Raw genomic sequence first — 21,534 nt, 5'->3', positions numbered from 1 at the left:
TTCTGACACGAAGTTGATAAAAAAAAACTCGGTATTCAGATACTATTTGATGATTCCACGCGATTAATATCCAACGGAAGGTGAAACAACAAACAAACCAATGACTAGTCCTTAAAACGCTAAAATATAACACTAAATTAACGTTATGCTTCCCTGGTTTTTAACGATACAAGCAGCCTGCAGACGTGCAAGAAGCAGATGCCCAGGCTGACATATTTGATCAGTCTGACACGGTTACACAATCACACACAATAACCTACTGCAAACTGGCTATGAGTGTGACCCACTATCATGGGATACTAAAAACAGCCATCATTAAAGGCCTTACAAGCACACTTCAATGAAGAGGGTAATGAAAAGTTACCAATTAAAATGCTATAATTTAAACTCTAAATCAACCAACCGGGACAAATAACTGCCACGAATGTCCCCCTGTTAACTAACAGCACTGAAACCCCATAAAACGGCTAACCTCCCTTGCAATAGCATGCATTTGCATGTTTTATTTAAGATTTGATTGAATACTGCGATTAATTCAATATTTCATACCAAATATATTTAATATGCATTAGTAATATTACCACGATTGAAGACCTATTGACACATTAAGGAAGCTTATGAATTCAGGGACATAAGCTCTTCCATTATCATTGTGCATCTGGAACCCATTCGCACTTTTTTCTTTGTAGTATCAGTTCTTAACAGAGGAGGGCGCTAGTTGGAGTGAAATCGTTTTGTGAGGTCTTCGCTTGACTAAAAAGACTTGCGCAGTCAGAAATGCAGTTTCAATGGACAGTCGACGATACACCCCAACAAGAGTTGATCGTTTAGTCATATAAAAATAATTACACAAATTTATCATCGGGAAATTATGATAAGGTTGCTCTACCAGTAGATTTAGACGATATAATGGACAGAGTTTTTGTGATATCCATGAAGGAAACAAAAACCAATTGGATTGCATTTAATTGACGTTTATTGTTATATGGAAAAATCTCAGGCACTTTAAATCTCAAATAAAGATGGAAATCAGTACCTGGTTTAACACTAACAAAGTGAACAGCTTACACTATACATTAGACGATATAAGGAAAGAAGGCTGGACAAAAAAATAAAGACACAAAAAAGAAAATTAGAATCTCTAATGAACAAAGTATATACACAATGGAATAATACATATATCTGCATTAAAACTATATACCTTGATAAATATATAACTTCATGTCATGTTACATCATAAGAAATACTCGCAAAAATACTGTGATTTTATTCTTAAATAGATACAAAGGATTTGTATAAAAGTATAATTTCTTCCGATAGTTACATCTAATAAAGGGACTCCGCGCTCCATGTCTGTGTACGAAAGCTTGGTTCACTCAGGGGCCGACAGGATACATACGGGGGTGTTGAGGGGAGAGCGCTGCACACACACGGGACCGGCACCATGCACGGGCGAGCACGCGGAGCGGTGGTCGGATATACTGAATGCCGCTTCGTCGTGTCAAAGCTTGGCTCACATTTACGATGACTGCGAAGGTGATGCCGATTTACGACGTGTGCTCCTTCACGTTATCGCCGTCGTAACTCTTCGCCGACTCGCACTAAATATTGCCTTGAGTGTTGGTCTGTACTATTGTCCGTCTGAACCGCTGCACGACCGCAGCCTTCTATAAGTTTGTTACATTCGTTTTTTACATAAAAAATAAAAGGACACTTTGGAGATGTCGGAGGCATATATGAGTATACGCAACGATCTAAACGATTTAGAGTAAATAAAAGACAAAAGCTTGGTTTGTGGGTGTCTAGGGGTTAGAAGTCTTATCCGGGTAGGGGTAAGACGTCTGTGGATGAGAACCAATAGCAGCACAGGGTTTGTGGGAAGAGGCGGCACCTCTAATCAAACATGCTTCTTCTCGTGGGACTGGGCGACGTCTTTCTGCCCAGGCGAGGCGTACCCTAAAACACACGCGCACACAAAACACAGTGAACGAAAGGTAAAATGGCAATGGAAAGGAACTAATGGGATCAGAGCGTGTTTGGGGAACCCACCGGGGACTGAGCTTTGGAGAAGTTGACGTGTGCATACAGCAGCACGGCGATGTCCTTGTGTCCGGCCTCCAGCGCTATGGAGAGGGCGTTACTCTCGTCCTAAAGGGGGAGGGACAGGAAGCCACAGAAAGCAGGGTTGGTTAAATTGAGTACTTCAGAAGGCCCGGCGCTTATGGTATGACATTTGGAGATGTTTTGGTTTTGAAGCCCCCCCCCCTCCCCCCATGGGGTCATTTAGCAGTCTCTCGTATCGAAAATTGTTTGTTTCATTACGCAGCAGGTAAAACTTGCTTTACAAAGCACCTCACTGCGAAGCTCAGGGACTAGCAAGAAACTATGAAAATGTGTATTCCTACTAAAGTTTCGGGACCGAAACTAGTCACGATAGCAGTTGTGTACGGTTGTGTACGGTCAACACAACAATCCTTAAAAATGCTACAGCCAGGTCCTTTACAACTCAAGATGGCCGTCATGTGAATGAGGCCAATAGCCCCTTTCTTCCTCCACTCAGTAGCCTTACGCTGTCGCTGAGGGTGGCGTCGCAGCCGGGCTGGCCCAGCAGCAGCTTGACGATCTCCACGTGGCCGTGCTCGCTGGCGCACATCAGGGCCGTGGAGCCCTCGTCGTCCTGGACGTTGACGTCGGCCCCCTGCACCAACAGGGCCCGCACCATGTCCATCCTGCCATGGCTGACCGCCAGCATCAGCCCCGTCTGACCCGCCTGGACGGACACATACGCACACTGAGGATTACTGGTTCTAGCCATCATCTGTACATTTGTTAAGAAATGTAATTTATAGATTTTCTTCACAGCCGAGAGCAGTGGTTCCAAAGTATGAACCTTGCTGTTCATCATGGTTAGACTATAAAGGGCTGATCTCGACGATCTCGGTTTTGGTGTCTTTGGCGCCATCTATGGCGAAATAGAGGAACTGAGCACCACAATAGACACAAGCGAGTTAAACAGGGTCTGTTTAACTCCAGGTAGCTCAGTCATACCCTCTCTGGCAAAACAACCATCGCTGGGTGAACACGTTCCTAACTGTGTGTTGCTTGAGGAATGGAATGCCACCACAGACACCCAGTTATTAAGAATCATAACACTGTAAAAGGCTCCATCCCATTGTGATGCCTCACTCTAGATAGATTCTAGAGAACTTCGGAGACCGTCAAGATCGCCGCTTTAACATTGGATTGAGGCACTTGGGGCACAAGATAAACTATAAATACCCTTGGGATGATATAAAATACAAAAATAAAATAGGTAACTTGTATAGTTTCAAGGCAAAATACAAACTTTTGATTAATTTCCATGTGAAAATATCCCTTTAGAAAAAATAATTTCCTTGCAGTTTATCGATACAGACTACTGCGGCGCGGACCCACAGGTTAGGCCACACTGCCACGGGGTCGTGTTCCCCGTTGGTCCCCCCCCCCCCCGGGCCCGGACTGACCTGGCTAGCGCGCGCGTTGACGTCCCCCTGGCCGAACAGCTCCTCCACGATGCGCATGTCCTCGGGGCACTCCACCGCCGCCAGCGCCGCCAGCATGATGGGCGTGTAGCCCGCCTTGTTCTGCTGGTTCACGTTGCACACGTCTGCCACACAGGAGCACAAAAGCGCACGCCTGAGAACGCACGCCAGTGGGTCCACAAACACCAGCTAAAGACATAATGCACACCGCCGGGGCTGCCTTTCGGGTGGTCTTGGTGTATCTCACGTCCCCCCTCTCTCCTGATTGGTCAGCGTTCACGGGCTGTGAATAGCTAGACTTGTCACACACATAGACACCATCCCACAACACGACAACCTGCCATTCCACTGATGTGTCAATCTCCCCCCTCTATTCCCTGGTGCAAACCCCTTTCTGGGGTGGAGAAAGCGCGGGGGGGGGGGCACTGCTTGTGTACCCCCAGAAAGGATGCATCGTTCTCTGTACTACTACAAACCGCCCATACACGACCGAGGCCTGGCAGAGAAGGTGGAGGGGACCGGTCTAGAGTCTGGATAGTGATGGGGAAGGGAATGTGCAATGGGGGGGGGGGAGCGGTAGGAAGGGGACTTGGGAAGGGCGAGACGGTGGGGGGGTGGAGGAGGGGGCTGTGGATGGGTGGAGGGACAATAGTGACAATGGAACAGAGGGGGTGAATGTGGGAGTGTCGGACTGTCACACAACGCACACGGACACAAAGACCAGAGGGTACAAAGGGACTATAGTGTAGCAAGTGGCCGAGACCTCATCACACTCTATTGAGCCTGGAGGGAGAGAGAGAGAGAGGGAGAGAGAGGGGGAGAGGGCCCTGGCTCAGTAGGCACTGTGAGTGTGGAGGAGAGCAGGGACCGAGCGATGAAGGACAGCGGACATCAGCCAGGAACTGCAGCCGTGTATAGAGGACGGCAGGGAAGGAAGATGAAGCTCATAACGGTTTAACACTGCCCACTAGTGGGCGACAAGCGTAAAAGACACTTGGTTTCAAAACCTTCAGCGAGATGCTCAACATCTACTGGCTCTTTGTGTCACCTCAAGTCCCTCATGATAATAGTGTCAGCTAAATGACTGGGCGGTAACCAGCATTGCTGAACCGGTGATGGTTCAACCTTGTAAGCAGCCCGGCCTTCCGAAGAAACCCAGGTTTGATTCAAAGACCGCCGTCCTACGCTACACGTCATTCCCAGGGCTCGCCAATAAGAATTGCGTGAGCACCCGGGGGCAACTAAAAGGCCACGTCGGGGCGAGTAACTATGACAACCCGCTTGGTGAATTATTTGATTTGAATGTGCCGTCGGCCGGTCAAAATCGAGACGGCAAGACGGGCGGGAGGCAGTTGTGTTGTTAGATGATGACGAAGAAGATGGCTAACCATTTGTATGGGGGGCCAGTAAAAATGTACTTTGGGCAAGTATAATTCAGACCCACTGGCCCGACCAGGAAAGTGAAAAAAAAAAAAAAACCTTAAGAGTTGAGCCCTGAGTCATTTCTATCCTCGTTCTACCCGACTTTGCCGTTTCTCTTCCCTCTCCCCCCGCCATAAAGAAGACAACGAAGCTCCACGACAACAAACATCCACCGTCCCCCCCTTACCTGCGTCCAGAAGCTTCCGCACCACCTGGAAGTTGGAGTGCGAGACGCTGTAGTGCAGCGCCGTGTTGCCGTTGCCGTCGGCCATGTTGACCACGTGCCGCAGCACGCCGGGCGACACGCCGGCGAAGCCGTCCAGGTAGTCCTCCACCGTGCCCGACAGCGCCGCCTTCTGGCTGGACACGCGGAACCACTCATGCTGCACCGTGTTCAGGCTCGCCCTCTGAGGGAGGGGGGGGGAGAGGGGTTGAATCTGCAGTCAACACATGACGCATAGCAGTAGCTTAACATCATCAAAAACAAGTTTTCTTTGCAGTGTTATGAATCTTCCTAACTCGGTGTCTGTGGTGGCAGTCCACATTCATATCATAAGCAACATTGCTACTTTACTTATTTTGTCTATTAATTCACCCTTTATTAGATGTTTTCCTTAAGATGAGGTTTAGAATTTCCATGTACAGAATGACTGCATTGTTTTTGTAGCATCTAATAGTATGGAAGAAGCCCATATTCAACCGTCCAACTTCATATTCCCCGTGTCGCAGGTCTCTTAAAGTACTTGCAGTTTTTACGATCGGACAGCAGGGGGCGTTCCAGTTCATGAAATGAGGTACTTTTGACCTACATACAAACCAGCCCGTGAGTGTTGGTTTGAAGTGCATTCAGCATCGCAACAGATTTTCACCAACAAATGAATAAACAAAATGATGTTACTGCGATAAGCGAACCTCTCCCAAGGCACTCTAAGCTAGTTGCCTGGAGTGCCTTGCCCACTTCCCTAATATTTGTGGCTGCGCCAACATTCTTTTCCACAACCCTCCCCTTCCCAAAACCCAGCAGGGCCAGGCGGAAAGGGCACGACATTCCCCCTGTGATGAACACTCAGGCCCAGCGTGTTGGCCATGTTGGGCCTCTATGCTCAGAGAAACTGAATGTGTTTTGATGAAGGCCCTGCCAACCCGACAGCAGAGAGTTGCCCAGCAAATACACATGATTGGCACCAAGAAGGAAAGATAGAGTGTGGAAACGATTGGAAACGCGCTTCTGAATAAAATGTAGTGCATAATTAATGGTAAATAATCAACATTATTTTCTCAGCAGTTGAATTTGACTCAAGGCCTAACAGATATAAATAACGGACGCACTATAGACACGGGATCTGAATCTGTCACAGGCATGTGCACAGGCTACTAAAAGGTACTAGAAAATAACATCCATTTCCATTGGTCAGTTTCCATTTTCTTTTTAACTGATATACCACTACTCAAGTCCATCGCTAAAGGAAAAGCAATACAGGGAACAGAATATGTATTTAACAGTACAGGGACCGGGCCACACCCAGGCGTGAGGAGACACTACTCACCAGGTCTTTACTGCTCACCGCCTTGGGGTCGCTGAGGTGGGCCTTCAGGACGTGGCAGGCCGCCACCATCTTCTCACTTAGCTCACTCCTGCTGGAAGGGTCAACACGTCAATGCTTGGGATATAAACACACAACACGAATCAAGAGACACATTTGGAGTGCAAAACGGCTTGACTGTTTAGTTTGAGTTCCCTTCTCGAGTTTGTTTCCATTATATAATGGATTATATAATTATATTTATGCGGGTTTGTGTGTATGCGTGTGCGCGCGAATCTTGGAAGGCTCAGTGTCCCATCAGTAATAAAGGTCAGCCCAGAATGTGTATAAACAAAGTCAAAGAAAAAAAAATCGAATTGTCCATTGAAGGGTGCCGATTGCTTTTGAGGTCACCTCTACTGACCTCTCTCTTGTCTCGCTCTTCTCTTGACCTTCCTCCTCCTCCTCCTCCGTCTTCATCTGCACATCCACTGCTCCCTCGTTACGATACTCCTCCCCGGTTGTCTCTTCCTCTACTTTCCCATGTTCCTCCTTTGCACCGTTCACCTCCTGCTCCTCCTTCTCCTTCTCCTCCTCGTCGTCGTCGTCGTCGTCGTCGTCTGACCCCGAAGAGCTACTGTCCTCTGAGCTCGAGTCGTCGCTTGACGTAGATTCATACCTGCAACAGCAGGGGGGGACAAAAACAAGACAATCATCAGAGGTCTGGTCGTTGAAATGTCAAGCAAACAAGGGGAGCATAGATGAACACAATATAGCCAGGATGAATCACTAAACACACCGTTAAAGATGAATCACTCTACCACAGAATACACACACTCACCCTCCATTGACTCCAACAAACTGCAGGTTCTTCTTGGTTCCATTGGAGCCAGGACGGCCATCTTTCTTTTTCATGATGGATTTCAGGGTGCTCTGATGACATGGCTCTCCTGAAGGAGCAACACAGAGAACAAACGCTTCGGCTTAAACTCCATATCCCAAAATTATTTTTCCAAATTCACATGAACAGGACTCCAAAAACAGACCTGCATAATTCAAACCAGGCATTTCATGTTCCAGTGTTTGATAAAAAACATTCCTTTCCAAACAAGGTTTTGAATTGAGGAATCGGCTCAACTCTGTGCCTTCTTGTATACTTTGGCCTGGATGACAACAATGTTTCAAGTTAGACCGCCATTGTTTAATGGGAATGACTGAACGTGGTACCAGGCTGGGAAAACATCCAGCAAGCACCTATTAAAAAAAGGACAAGTATTTCTTTCTTCTCAACAGAGCCCACTTCTCCCCGAGCTAGCCTGGCTGGCATCTCCCCTTTAAATTATGCTACATCAGAACCCGAGTTCTCGGACACGGCCAACAACAACAGCTACAGCAGCAGAGCGAGAGCGATTTGCAAGTGTCTTTGTCCAGGTTCTTCGGTCCCAGCTGCGTGGCATGGGAACCTGTTCCAAAGCCTAAAGTATCCCAGCCATGTTAAGTACAGGCCTCCACAGACCAAAATACCAGCGTCGAGCCAGAACACTCAGCACACATCTGCCAAGACTTGCCCCAAACTGAGGGGCCTCACTCGCTCCATGCCAGGAGCGAGTGAGGGGGGGGAGGGGGGGTGTTGTCGTCGACTAGATGTACACAATACATATACACAGGTAATGTGGCGTGTACATCAGTGTGGCAAGCACCAAAGCGTCCAATCAGAGTGCTTCCTGTGTTTAGACAGGTGGGGGTGTGAAGAGGAGCCTGGGGTCTCTGCTGGGTGTGACTGACACACAAACACACACACACACACACACACACACACTAGCAGCTAGATGTACACAATACATATACACGGGTTATGTGGCGCGTACATAAGCATAGCAAGCACCAAAGCGTCCAATCAGAGTGCTTCCTGTGTTTTGACAGGTGTGGGAGTGAACAGGCGCCTGGGGGTCTCTGCTGGGTGTGACACACACACACACACACACTAGCAGCTAGGTTGTGAGCTTGTGTGCTAACCAACGGGGGGAGGGGGTGTTAGGCGTTAAGCGGTACCGTGCAGCGCCGAGGACATCTGTTGGTCCATGCGGCTCTTGAGCTCGGACGGGCTGGGCTGCGTGCGCGGGCTGCCGGGCTTCTCGGCCGCGGCGAGGGACGCGGCGCTCAGGTCGGCCGCCGAGAGGTCTTTGACCCGGGGCTGTGGCTGGGAGACCTCCTGCACACTTACTTCTGGGGGGTGCGCACACACACACACACACACACACACACACACACACACACACACACACACACACACACACACACACACACACACACACACACACACACACACACACACACACACACACACACACACACACAGAGAGAGAGAGAGACAGAGATAACGTACATGCATTAGGATTGGTGCAATGTTTAGAAAGTTTTGAGACTGATTTTGATTGTCTTCATTGTTCAGACGTCGCCTTTAACCATTCAGGTGATCAGCCCAGAATAACATTCGTTTTTCATAAAAATACGAAATAGTAGAGGACGTGAAATAGAAGTGTTTTTTTAACAATAATATTTACCCCAATACATATTCATGTGATGTTTACTGGTAATGTATGAAAACGTAGAAAATGTAAGTGTTCCAATTACATTATTTGAAACCATATCAGAAAGAATCTTACTTTTGCAAGGCTATTCAAATGTACAAAAAAAACCTGACTACATTTGTATGATAGCAACATGTCGCAAAAATGCGGGCAGACCAGCACTATAGGAAGTACAAAACATGCCAATCATGGGCTAAGAAAAAATGCAGCTACGAATCCACTCTGGATTATGTGGTAAAGCAGAAACATTCCTACTGAACGCAAACTTTAAGACAGTTCTTTAACGTTCTGGTTCTGTTCTCGAACCAACTAGTAACAAGGGAGTGAAGGTCAATTCATACATAATATAAGCAAATGAACATACACTCAAACCCAGGGACAGGATAAGAGCGAAGCCAACTCTGTAAGTGTGGGACATTATATCTACCAAACATACTTGGCATGTCCAAACATGTTGCATTTCTGAGCGAACACAAACACTGAAGTGTTTATGTAATGTCGAACGAAATGCTGACATTTTATTCATACATTGAGTGATTCAATTTTTGTTGTGCTGTAAACAAGCAAGTGTTGAACTAATAACACATGTACCAATTTTAAAAAAGCTCTTCTTAGGGATGTTTTTGGAGTGGTTAATTACTTTGTAACCATTTTGTTCCATCAGCTACAATTATCATTCGACACTGATGACAAATAAACTGGGACAGCTCTTCTGCGTAATTAATCATGTCTTAAATTCAACACAGGACAACAACAGGTCAGACTATAAATAACCTCGTACCCGAGGACAGGACAATAGCGGCTTCACGGCGTCAGATTCATGTGTCACTTAGCACGCTGCCATGTTACGCAACCAGACCCACGGCCGTGAATCAGCAGCCAGACGCTATGGAGGCTTAGCGGACACAACACAACTCATGGTCACACCGTGACAACACTGCCGGGTTCCAGAAACTAAATGAGGTCGTCGTTGGTCCTGATCCAAAACACCCCTCTCCCACCCCCACCCTAGAGACAGAGATAACTTTGGCCTGTGCAAACCCGGCAGGTCTTTGTTTAAGCCCCTTGCTCCCAAAAACAGCTGAAGGGAATACAAATAGCGCGTATGAATGACATCCATAGTGCCTAATGCATTCAGATGATGTCATTTGAGTGCTGTTTTATAATGCAATAAAATGTTTTATAATGTATTTACCCCTGCAGTCCCAGGCTTCTCCTGGGTTATGAAATATGATTCAGCCTTTTATTAACAGTCACAACAGTTTGTATGGAGAGTGTTGCTCGAGAAAATATATGGACTCCACAATAGCCCAAGGGAAACGTGATGAAATCTAAATTACAACCTGCGCACTCTTTAGTGTCTCCCTCGGGTGATAAAGTTTCACCGCCTCCTTTGGGCTTTTGTGTGCGCGTGTGTGTCGTTTCCGTGCTGAACCTCACCTTTGCGCGCAGCCTCCGGGTCGGTCTGCAGCGCCACAATGTCCTCCACGCTGCCGTACTTCATGACCGAGTTGATGGAGGACAGCGTGTTGACCAGCTCGCTGTTGATGGACCCAAACTGGCTCTGGGGCTGGCCGAAGGCGTCGGCCAGCTCACTGTAGTTCTCCGCCAGCAGCATCTGCTGCTCTTGCAACAGCTTCTGGACCCTCTCGATGTAGTGGTCCAGCCCGGCGCCCCCCTGGGATGGCGCCTCCGTCGACACCGCCTGAACCTTGGCCTCCACCGCCTCCTTATGGCCGCCCTCCACGCGTTCCGGGGGCTGCGACGGTCCGCACGCTATAGTCCGGGTGATCGACCCGACAAGGAAGTTGTGGTGGATGCTCGCCGTCCCCACCCCGCAGTCTTTGGTTTTGACGGAGGGCGACTGGCCCAGTGTGTCCGCCTCGGTGGAGGTTCCCACGGCGACCGATCGCTTCTTTGCGGCGGTCTGGAGATCTCGTACGAGGCCCTCCCCCGCGCCGACTGTCCTCATCTCGGTGATCACCGTGCTGGTGCGTTTGTCACAGGTCACAAGCGTCGTGCTTGTGAAGGAATCAGCCATGACTGACGTTTTCGTGTTGGTGGCCTTGCTGGACACTTCCAGGTCGGTACTGGTTTGGCGAGACGTGGACTCGGGAATGACCATGACGCCGTGGTCCAACGTGCACACAAAGTCGGGGTTGGTTCCTTGAGTCACCAGCGTTTTGACCGGACTCACGTTCACGTCTACGGAGCAATCACCACAGCCAACTGACCTCGATTCCTTCGTCGACGTTTGACTTGCAACCAAGGTGTCCATCGTTTCCTCTGTGTTGACTCCGGCCTCGCAGACCTCCACCTCTACGCCCTCGCTCTGGTTGTGCGTATCTACCCGTCTCCCGACACACTGATCCTTCACCTCCACTCGCTCTCGCACCAGCCACCTCTCCATGGGCACCTCGGGCCCCGTGGCGACGCTCTGCACGCTGGGCGTGCAGGAAACCCCCACCGTCTGGGTGTGCAGACTCTTGGAGGTCCCAGCATTGGCGGTCTCCAGGTGATTCCCCACTCCCTGACTCTGTGTCTGCACCTTTGCCTCCACGCTGGCACTGTACATCTCCGGCCTCGCCGTGCAACCTTTGTCGACCTTCTTCTTGCTGGGTCCCCCCGCTGCCTGCAGCTCCAGCTTGAGTTTGCTCATCTCCATCTGGTGGGTGGTCTCCTTCAGCTGAACCTCGAGGCGGTACACCTGCTCCTTGAGGGCCTCGATGGTCTGCTGCTGGAGCTCCAGCTCCTTCTCCGCCTCACTGGTCACGCCCAGCATGACCTCCGTCACACCCACCCCGGCGCTGCGGGTGTCCCGGCGCTCCGTCACCACGCCCGCATCCCGATAACTGCGTTTTAACGGTTTACTATGGGCGACGCTGAGGTCGTTCATGTTTTCATCGATGGCGAGCCCGACCGATTGCTGGGGAGTCCGGTTCTGCGCGGCGGCCGACTGGTCTTTCCGAACGTCGGCCCTGGTGTTGTCCTGGGTCTTCCTCTCCAGCGACTGGACTTCGGCGGCCAGGCGTCGGAACTCCTCGAGCTGCTGGAGATTCTGCTCCTTCGCCTCCGGCTCCGTGATGTGCAACTCGGCGTCCCTCTGCACGGGGCTCCCCTGGCTCTCCAGCTGCTCGGCACAGCCCACGCTGTAGGAGCGCTTGCGGAAGCCCGCCGGGGCCGTGCTCTTGGATTGGGCCGTCAGTTGCCTCTTCTCCTCCTGCAGGACCGCTATCTTGACCTGCAAGATGGGGATGGTCTTCACCTGCTCCTCCAGCTCTTTGAGCTTCTTCAGGGCCACCATCATCTGCTCCCGGATGTGCTGCAGATGCATGGGGCTGACGTTGGTCACGGGGGTCGTCATGCCCGAGCTCATGGGACTGTGGCGGATGGAGCTCCCCACCGAGGGCGGGTAGTAGGGGTTGTACTCCCCGTTGTGCAGGTGTCCGTTGAGCGCCAGGGGCGGGTGGCCGCTAGGGGAGATCTGACTCTGGGCCAGCGAACCGGTGAAGGACGACAAGGAGCTGTTGGAGCCCGTGCCCCCGAAACTGGCGAGGCGGCGGCGGGGGACGGCGGGCTCGGTGTGGTGCTGCATGAGCAGGCGCTCCTGCTCCAGCCTCCAGCGGGTCTCCATCAGGGTCTTCTCCACCTGGGGGTTGTGGCGGGGGGCGACCCTCGGGGAAGGCGGGGGCAGCAGCGGCCTGGACTCGGAGGCGATGGAACAAGAATGTTGGGGAGGCGGCGGCGGCGGCTCGTGGGGGCCGGCCCGTCGGCCCAGAGTGGGGGTCAGCGGGGGGGCGACCTGGAGCCTGGAGGTGAAGAACACGGGGGACTGCTTGTTGTCGTCACTGTTGGAGGAGGACAGGGAGTCCGTGGAGGTCCACTCGGCGTGAGTGCTGCCCCCGACGGAGCCGCCCCGGGGCACGGCGGCGGGCTTGGCCACTTTGGGCTTCCGGTGAATGCTCAGCTTCTTGATGGTGTTTCCTCTCTCGATGTCGTCCACATACTTGAGGAAGTCCAGGTCCAGCTGATACCCGTACGGGGTTTCAACATAGTAGGGGGCGACGGACGCCTTCTCCTCCTCGGCGCTTGGGCAACCCTGCCCTCTTTCTGCAGAGAAGACCAAAATTAAAAAGAAAAAGAAAAAGCTATGGTCAACATCAACAACAACAACAACTACTGCAGCACCATTTGTACAGGGGGGTTATGGGTTTGCTCAGCCACACACAGTCCTTATTTGCCTTTGCGAGTACAAACACGACTCGGCTGTTTGAAATGCCTCTGCCGTAAAAGCAAGAGCAGGAATAGTTTTGGCAACGGACTTGGGAAGCTAGCCAGGTAAAATCGACGACTCTAAACATCGTAGTAAATCACAAAATTTCATAGAAATAAGAATGATTGATAAACTCAATGATGCATACATTACACTATTTTTAATGTAGCTCTGAAAGATAAGTACAAAACTCAATAAGATCATGAGGTATTCTTGACAAACTGGTAAAAAGCCTGCATCTCCTTTATTTGTTTACTGATCATAGATAAGGTAGAACTGCTCGAGGTCAGACTGGAAGGTAAAAACTGTCATTATTTAGTCCAAATTCCAGAACAACAATTTAGATTACTAAAAATGAATAAACCAATATGCACAGGTAAATAAACTATTTTAAAGAGTTAAAAAAAAACACAAGATAAGTTGTAAATCAGAAAAAATTACAAGGTAAAATAAGCAAGCAAGGTAATGAAATCTAAACCAAAGCTGCCTTAATTACAAATCCCTTGTATCAAGTTAAATACCTACAATTATATATTCTTACAAGTCTACCTTTCACCTTAAATGTTTGTATCAAACAACGATTCAACTATCCAGTACTTGGGGGGGATGACACACACACACACACACACACACACACACACACACACACACACACACACACACACACACACACACACACACACACACACTAAATACAGAGCTCCTTGTTCTTGGTATGTCTGGAACTCTGACCAACTAAAACAAATATGCGGCTGGGATGAAGAACCCTGCTTTTACTTTCCAGAACACCGAGCTCTGTCAATGGCACCAGTCAGTCCCTTCCATTCACTTCAAAACAATAGAGGGAATTACACCGCTAAGCGTGCTGTTAAAGCCCTGCTGCCTTGTTGTTAAAGCTTTACTTACCCCTGGTGAAATATCTCACTCTTGTTCCCTTCTTTTCCTACGCCCACTCCCTGTTCAGTGTTGGGAGACCGGGTATAATAGCAACAGGCTGCAAGCGCTAGAGAGAGCGAGAGAACTGCCCTCTCCTCAGTCAGTCCACACACTCTCGCTCAATCCCCGCTCCATAAGGGGGGGAAAAAAACTCCACTATTGGTGTAAAGTTAGCCAAGCACGGCTCAGGCGAACCATTGGCCAAGTGCCTCCTCCAATTGCGTGCAGCCTTTGGGTCAGGCACTTCCCAATCCAAACAGAAGCCCTGTTATTCAATATGAGGCGGATGACAATAACGGTATTCTTTAACATGGGATAGAGGTCACCCTTCTTTTATGGATTTAATAAAGCACTGCTTTCCAAGACAAATGCACAAGGCTACTGGATTATTATAAATCAAATAAGACCAGTTATTTAACAACATAACATTTAAAAAAAAGGGTTACTCAAACCAAACTCTGCTCAACAAACAAAAACATGTCGTCCTATCTTCTACAAGTACTCAAGTGAAAGTAATAATCCCTTTTTGATTCCTAGGGAAAACGTTTTCTGTATTCTTATTCGGTCCCAGGTGCTATCCAGCTATTCAGGCTCGAGGGCTCCCCAGGAACAAGTTGGCGAGAACCCTACGGCAACCAAAACAGTGACAGGCAGCGCTTTGGTACGGGGGACACGAAGACCCTTAACAGCTGAACAGTGACCTCATCACTGTGTGTCAACGCAAGGGGTCACACTCGTGGGACATGGAGCCAACAGTGACAGGCAAGAAACCTGGAGCCGTTCCAACAATCAACAGCTGTTACATTGTCAATTTGACAGAGATGACACAATACTTCTAGCGCGCGCTGCAAGGCAACACAATGTCTGGGAGTCATGTTTCAATGGCCTCCTTGGTTTGGATGTTAACGCGGCGATAATGTTTATCTGCACAGCATACAAAAGGGGGTAATCAAACAAGCCTACCAACAAGCCTACGTTCCGTTTACACGCAAGCTGCACTGTGCATTGAGGTTTGGGAGCTGTTAAAGACAAGAGGGTTGAGGTCATTTAGTAGAAAAACTTTACAAAAACCTTTTGAAAAAAATGGTCTTTATTGTTCCACAAGTGATGACGGGAATTGTCTGACTGTGGAATGTAAAATGGCAGAGCGAAACATTACGTCAGTGTGAAGCCAACAACTGAAAATACTTATTCCAAATTTAGCATGCAGACTTCCAATCCTGCCCTTGTTTTGGTTCCAGCTAAACAATTAATGCATTCGACTCATGAATGCTAAGTGTACTAAAATAGATGTAGGGTGTACCCATTTGTGTTAATTATGTATTCCTTAAAAAAAGAGAAGAAGATAAAAACGGGAAAATAATGTTGCTTGAATTGTAGTTTTTTGACCAACCCAACAAAACACATTCAATTATATAATTCCAGGAACATTTCCTGTGCTCCTACTGAAAATAACACGCAGATGGCCATGTAAGGCCTTGAATCGTCCGACCCAAAGGAAACGTGGGCATGACTTGCACCAAATCTGGATTGGTCAAAGTTTAAATTTGGAGCAGTGTCTGATCTTTTTATGATCCATTGCTGGCCTTGAATACAGAACAGAGTAAATATGATCCAGGTTCCCTATTTGCAAATCAGTTCATGGAGAGCTATGCCTGGGCAGAACAATAAACAGGGTTCAAAATAACTAATCCAATACCTCTAGCTTGCCTTGAAGCCCCAGATATTAAACAACATCAACGGTATTAAAGCTGAACCAGAGTTGAACTTGTAGTTTGGCTAACCCTATGTTTTTTCTGAAAACTATGAATATCTTGCATTAGCTCATAACAAGAGGACTTCTCTAATCTGGTATTAAACTCTGCATGGGTTGGATGTGGACGCAAAGTTTCGGCTAAATAGCTGAACATCTGATCCCTCATTCACACAGAAATGCGTAAACCATGGACAGACATGCTTTTCACTTCTCAAAACACAGGAAGAAACTGCAAAACAATGAGAAAAGTAGGGGTTGCACATTCCTGGTTTCTTTTCATTTTAGTTAAACTGTTCCATAGAAACACCGGAAGGTGGAAAAGTGATAAGGCTGCCCAAGAAACAACAATATACTTCAACTTCCCTAGCAAACTGACCAGGTCATTTCCAGAGACTCATGCCAAATTCAACATCTCTACACCATGACATACAAAGCTCCTGCTGGGAAGGATATGCCTTCATAAAAAGGTTTCCTCCAAAAAAGGTTTTTGATGAAAATATTAGCAGGAAGAATATGCATGTTTACACCAGCAAACAAACACAAAACAGCAATCTTAACCATTTATATTCAATTTTATAAAAAGGTCAGAACGGTAAACAACATGAGACCGCAGTGAACATGATTAGGAAAATCAGGAAGAGCATTAGAATAACAAATGATTGATTCAGGAGATGTAAATAACTGTCCCGGTGCAGAGTACAGGGTACAAAAGAGGAGCATGTTTACTTTAATGCATGAACAAACTCACTGACTCACACATCCTTTCAGGGAAACCAAGCAGAATCATTTAAGGCCATTTAGATTTTTCAGCCTTAGTCCGACGCTGGTGTGTGGGGGTTAACGTTGTTTTTCTTTTTTTAACAAAACTCAAACATTTCAAACCATTTAAAATCATTTTTAAGATTGAAAAAAGGAGTACAAGCGGAGGATAAATGAGTCAGGCTTACCAACCTAGATCTTCATTCAAGCATGCACTGATTATTTATTAATGAATCGTTATGAATCAAGTCCAATGGGGGAGACAAGCGCATGAAGGAATACAATCTAAACTTTTATAAATGGACACCGTTCTCCATCCTTTTTGAGACACTCGTCTAAACACAAACTCCTCCACTACTAGGGTTTCATTGATGTCAGGGAGTCTGCTGAAACAACAATATCTCTTGGTTTTGATTAATTTCTAGGGAGTGGAACCTCTTTGGTCTTAATAGGTGGCTCAGGGCACAGTGGTACCAGCTCGGCCTGAAAGAAAACCTTTCTGGCCAGTAATGTAATGTGAAATTGATTGTGTTTATGCTATATACAAAAAGGGGACTGTTGACGTGGTGCATAAAATACTGAAACTCAAAAATCGGATGACTTCAAATTCGATCAAAATATAATCTACGCTTTGCTCATTCTTGTAGGCATATTTTCCAACAATTCAGAGGGATGAACGAAATGCATCACCCCACAGTGTCTTGCTGGCAGACGCAAACGAGACCGTATGAATGCAAAAAGAATCATCCATTCCGACTGCATACCATGCAGGATTTGAAAAAAAAAAAAAAAACAGCCCGCTCGTATGCCTGACAGGAATGCGAGACGTCTGCAGGTGCGTGTTCTGTGGTCCCCTCGGACTGACAGAGTTTATTTCACACTAAAGTGTGGAAATTTCCCTTAACACCAGGGCATACACACGGTGCACTGCACAGTGTTTCACAGAAACCACAGGAGAAAGACCACATAGAAACGACGGTTCAACATCTTGTCCGACAATAAAATGCTACATTTCCTCGGCGTCTGTTTGGACAATCATTGCACCAAATGGCCCGTTACAAAGAGTGGGGTCTGACGCGACCTGCTTTGTGTTCGATTACTAAACCTCATCGGGACTGTGCTGTCCATTTAACAAAAAGGCCCAGAGTGAACAAAATTGTATGCTGAAAAAGGTTTCAACTTCGGATATCGTTTCCTGTGGTTTATAAATCAAAACACAGATGCAACCCTTCTCCATGTAATTTATTAAAATTATACTGAGGCGGCATTCAGTCCATGAGACATGAAGCAACCATCGAGCAAAGGGTGACTTGCCAAATATTCATGTCTAATAAAAGCCATGTCCCTAGCCTTGACACATCATCCACATTAGCTCCTTTGTATCCCCTAGCCTAGATGGTCTTCAGAATCAGGACAGAACTATTTCACATGTTCCAGCATGACAGTCAGAGGGTCAGTGCAAGGCAGGTGAACATGCATTCATGCGTGCGCATAATAAGCACGTTGTGAAAATACATGAATAAAAATGCAATTTGTAACATTGAACGAGAAAATATTGAGTTTATTCCTCAATCTTCCAAAGGGCCCAATATGTTTAAATGTGATAAATAAAGTGCAGATTTAAAATGCTGTACATGCCTGAAAAGGGCAATAACAACGTATAAATGCAGATCTGAGTATTTCACATTACCACAAAATGGAGGAAGGTAAGGGGTTAGTTACCTGGGCCATTGCCATTCACGTGCATGGTCTGGGCCATGGCTGCAGCTGTGTTCTGTTTGTCCCACAACAAAGACTTATGGGGTCATGCAACTGCCATGCATCAAGTCCAGCTTACCATGCAACCTGTCAACAGAGACAAAAACATGGTTTTAGGCATACACCCACATGTATGAGGGTAAGGATAAATGAGCATACTTCCAACACATTATGTCAAGCCATTGGAAAATTGGATTTATAAAACCCTTTTAGTTGAATCAATTTCCAATATTTCACTTTGGCAACAACGAAAAAAAAAATCTGCAACCCATTTCGTCAGACGGCGCCACAAATGAAAGGTCTCCGTCTTGTGTTCACTCCCCAGAACAAGGTCCTCTTCTTTAAGGTGAAGCCCACTTTAGGAGCTGACCCCTGCAGTTTCGCAGGTGTTCTGGCATCGGACATTCATGAGAATAGGAGGTCTTGTGTAGCCTTGCTTAGCCCTCATCAATGGATACATTATGAGGAGCACAAAGAGCTTTTCTCTTCTAAAAGAAAGACGCCAGGACTGCAGAAAAAAAAGTCTGACATGTCGGCCGCATGGAGGGTCAACTATAAATGACCATGATGATGCAGGAGCACTGGAGCAGAGGTCGATGCTTCCCTAATTCGGAGCCAGGCCAGGCGTTCTGACAGTCAAACAAGGACTCAAAAATATAATAAGGACAGAGACAACGTTGACAACTCACTTTTAGGCCGTGTGCCCAAACGACAATCATATCCAGAGCAGATTTCAAAAGGAACACTGTGTTCAGAGAGACAACTTTGTCAAACAGCTGAAATGCATTGTTCGGCAGCTGATCCATGCAAGCAAACATTTACCAAGGATCGAGGGGACATCTGCGTAGCAAGAGAGGGGACGCGGGACACTCGTGATGCAAGCGTACGAGCATTAAGAACAGCAGAAGGTTCAGTGCTAAGCAGAGTTGTTTGGCTGCACCACGGTCCAAAATAGGAAGTGGCGCCATGATGTGAGGACGCCGTTAAATCTTGCCTGTCCACCCGCCCCCCCCCCCCTCTCTCCAGGCCCATTATAGCCTGGATGGGCAGGGTAGAGACCGGTGCCACTCATTAGGGAGCTGGCTCAGGCATTCATACCTCCAAATAGGCCAAGTCAAACTGTTCTGGAAGTATATTTATCATATAATATGAGCCATTCATAGAACGACCATTCCTCTGATTGTCCCCTCGTATCTTCATTTGTACAATATATGCAAATTCTAAGGATTATTCCTTAAACCTGCAGTACCAACAAAAAAATAAATTAAAAAAATCGACATTGTTTCAATATAAAATCACCAAGTCATTATTCTGATATTGTTGTCACATGCATCTCACAGACTCAACAGGCCGACCGAAAGCGTCTTAGCCATCATACTACCCTGGTCTACTCACATTAAAGATGGCTTAGCAAGCTCATCAGCTCAGCAATACAGAAACCAACAAAAAAACAACTCCCAGGAGGTCAACATGACCGACGTCGTGCTTACCTGTAACTCTCATTTCTAGCTTTGTCTATCAGGACGCAGGTAGCACGAGCGCGACTTAATCCACATGCTCCCAGCAATTGGCCTGTGTGCCAGCCATCCTGAACATAAGAGACTGGGATGGGTTACGAAGCTAAGATTAGCGTACTTCCTCAGATGACAGCCAAACGATCTGTGTACTATAAGAGGGAGCTGTGCTTTGGGGCGTCTGCACTACTCGCACCTCCCCCAGGGTACCCAGGTAGAGGGCACGGCCGACTCGGGAACGACCCCACGGTCAATCTTTGATCTCTAGTGACCTTCAAGTCATGGTCTAACAAAACAAGAGCTCCAGGCAAGGGGTAGCCCTAGGCCCAATCCCATTTCTACCCCTTACCCCTTCCCCCTTCAAGACAAGGGGGAGGGGTAAGGGTAGAAATGGGATTGGGCCCTACATTACCATAGAAGATGAATTAATTAATCCATATTAGCGCTGGATCGGATCATATGCTATACCAAAGAAAAGCTGCAAAGCAACTAACGTGGGCTAGCTTGGACTAAAATTAAAAAGTGCCTTTAAGAGCATTAGCAACTCATACCTTTAGCAGAGCAACGAGAAACCACCAGTAAGCATTGTTGACCTTTCTCTAGAATACACTGCTGAGTAAATCTACCCTTTTTGATCATAAACTATTTGGAAAGAACATCAAAGAACAAAGAACTGATAACTCACCCAGTGTCACTATGAGTTTGGAGAAAAAACACAAGGGACAGAGAACAGGCCACTCCGTTTCAAAGGCTTGCAAGGACTGAAATATGTTACTGTTGTTAGCCGACACATAAACCAGAACAACTCGTTTAGTTGCTTCTCAGGAACTATATATCACATGTGCCATATTGCTCATGCCTACAAAGCCCCAAGACCTACAGGTGCGTGACTCTTGATCTACATTGGTCCACATCTGATCTACACTACTCAACAAGAGCGTATAGATTCACGAATGGCGTGACTCAAGACACACATGAACACAGCCTTATACCGACGCCGTGGCATGATAATGCAACGACTTTAAACCTTTCCCCTCGCACAAATAACACAATGAAAGACGACAGCACAGACTGCGGTCAACAAGACGCCGCAACGGATTCACATTTTCCACTGCCAACGTACTGGAAGCACAGGATTAAATTGTGTGTGTCGCCTGGCAAGAACCTGATTACCAAAGCCCTCCGGGGCAATAAAAGCACTGGAACCCACCGTGTTAAATATTCAGCAGGGTTACTTTTCCCAATAAAAAAAAGACTTGCTCTATGGTTAATGGGGGGAAAGAGGTTAACTGTTGTTCTGAAAACATCAGCTCCAGTTTAAGATTGTAGTCAGGATGTGAAGAGGGAGGCTTTTATGGTTTGTTTTGCAAGTGGGGATATGGGAGGCGGGGGCGGGGGCTGGGGCTGTGGTGGTGTTATTTGCATGCATGCAAGAATTCAGGCTGGGGGCAGAAAGCACAAGTGAGTGGCTACTGCAGTGC

The 21,534-nt window shown here is 47.5% G+C and overlaps 1 protein-coding gene across 5 annotated transcripts; it reads right to left on the bottom strand.

Moving 5' to 3' along the window:
* Positions 1 to 370: 370 nt before the first annotated feature.
* On the bottom strand, positions 371 to 20,339 carry kank1a (KN motif and ankyrin repeat domains 1a). Of its 5 annotated transcripts, none has more exons than XM_056591845.1 (11): positions 20,030 to 20,339; positions 10,498 to 13,167; positions 8,519 to 8,692; positions 7,308 to 7,416; positions 6,891 to 7,145; positions 6,491 to 6,581; positions 5,131 to 5,350; positions 3,504 to 3,646; positions 2,570 to 2,770; positions 2,050 to 2,148; positions 371 to 1,956 (listed from the first exon to the last, which is right to left on the bottom strand). In XM_056591845.1, the coding sequence occupies exons 1-11, from the start codon at positions 20,040 to 20,042 to the stop codon at positions 1,894 to 1,896; spliced, it is 4,038 nt and encodes a 1,345-aa protein (XP_056447820.1). In that variant the 5' UTR covers positions 20,043 to 20,339; the 3' UTR covers positions 371 to 1,893. The 5 variants fall into 5 exon arrangements, with proteins under 5 accessions (XP_056447820.1, XP_056447817.1, XP_056447819.1 ...); XM_056591842.1 differs by lacking the exon at positions 20,030 to 20,339 and adding an exon at positions 18,504 to 19,205; XM_056591844.1 differs by lacking the exon at positions 20,030 to 20,339 and adding an exon at positions 18,504 to 19,205 and having other exon boundaries at positions 8,519 to 8,689.
* Positions 20,340 to 21,534: the final 1,195 nt, after the last annotated feature.

This window comes from Gadus chalcogrammus, chromosome 6 (genome assembly GCF_026213295.1).
Source record: "Gadus chalcogrammus isolate NIFS_2021 chromosome 6, NIFS_Gcha_1.0, whole genome shotgun sequence".
Classification (NCBI taxonomy): domain Eukaryota; kingdom Metazoa; phylum Chordata; class Actinopteri; order Gadiformes; family Gadidae; genus Gadus; species Gadus chalcogrammus.
This window is presented reverse-complemented; position numbering and strand designations above follow the sequence as displayed.

Excerpts from the sequence above, each read along its gene's own strand:
- kank1a (XM_056591842.1), bottom strand. The coding sequence starts at position 18,540 with ATGGCCCAGACCATGCACGTGAATGGCAATGGCCCAG. Across the intron at positions 8,693-10,497 it reads CCCGGAGGCTGCGCGCAAAG|AAGTAAGTGTGCAGGAGGTC; the intron begins GTGAGGTTCAGC and ends CGCACCCCCCAG. Across the intron at positions 6,582-6,890 it reads AAGAGCGAGACAAGAGAGAG|CAGGAGTGAGCTAAGTGAGA; the intron begins GTCAGTAGAGGT and ends TGACCCTTCCAG.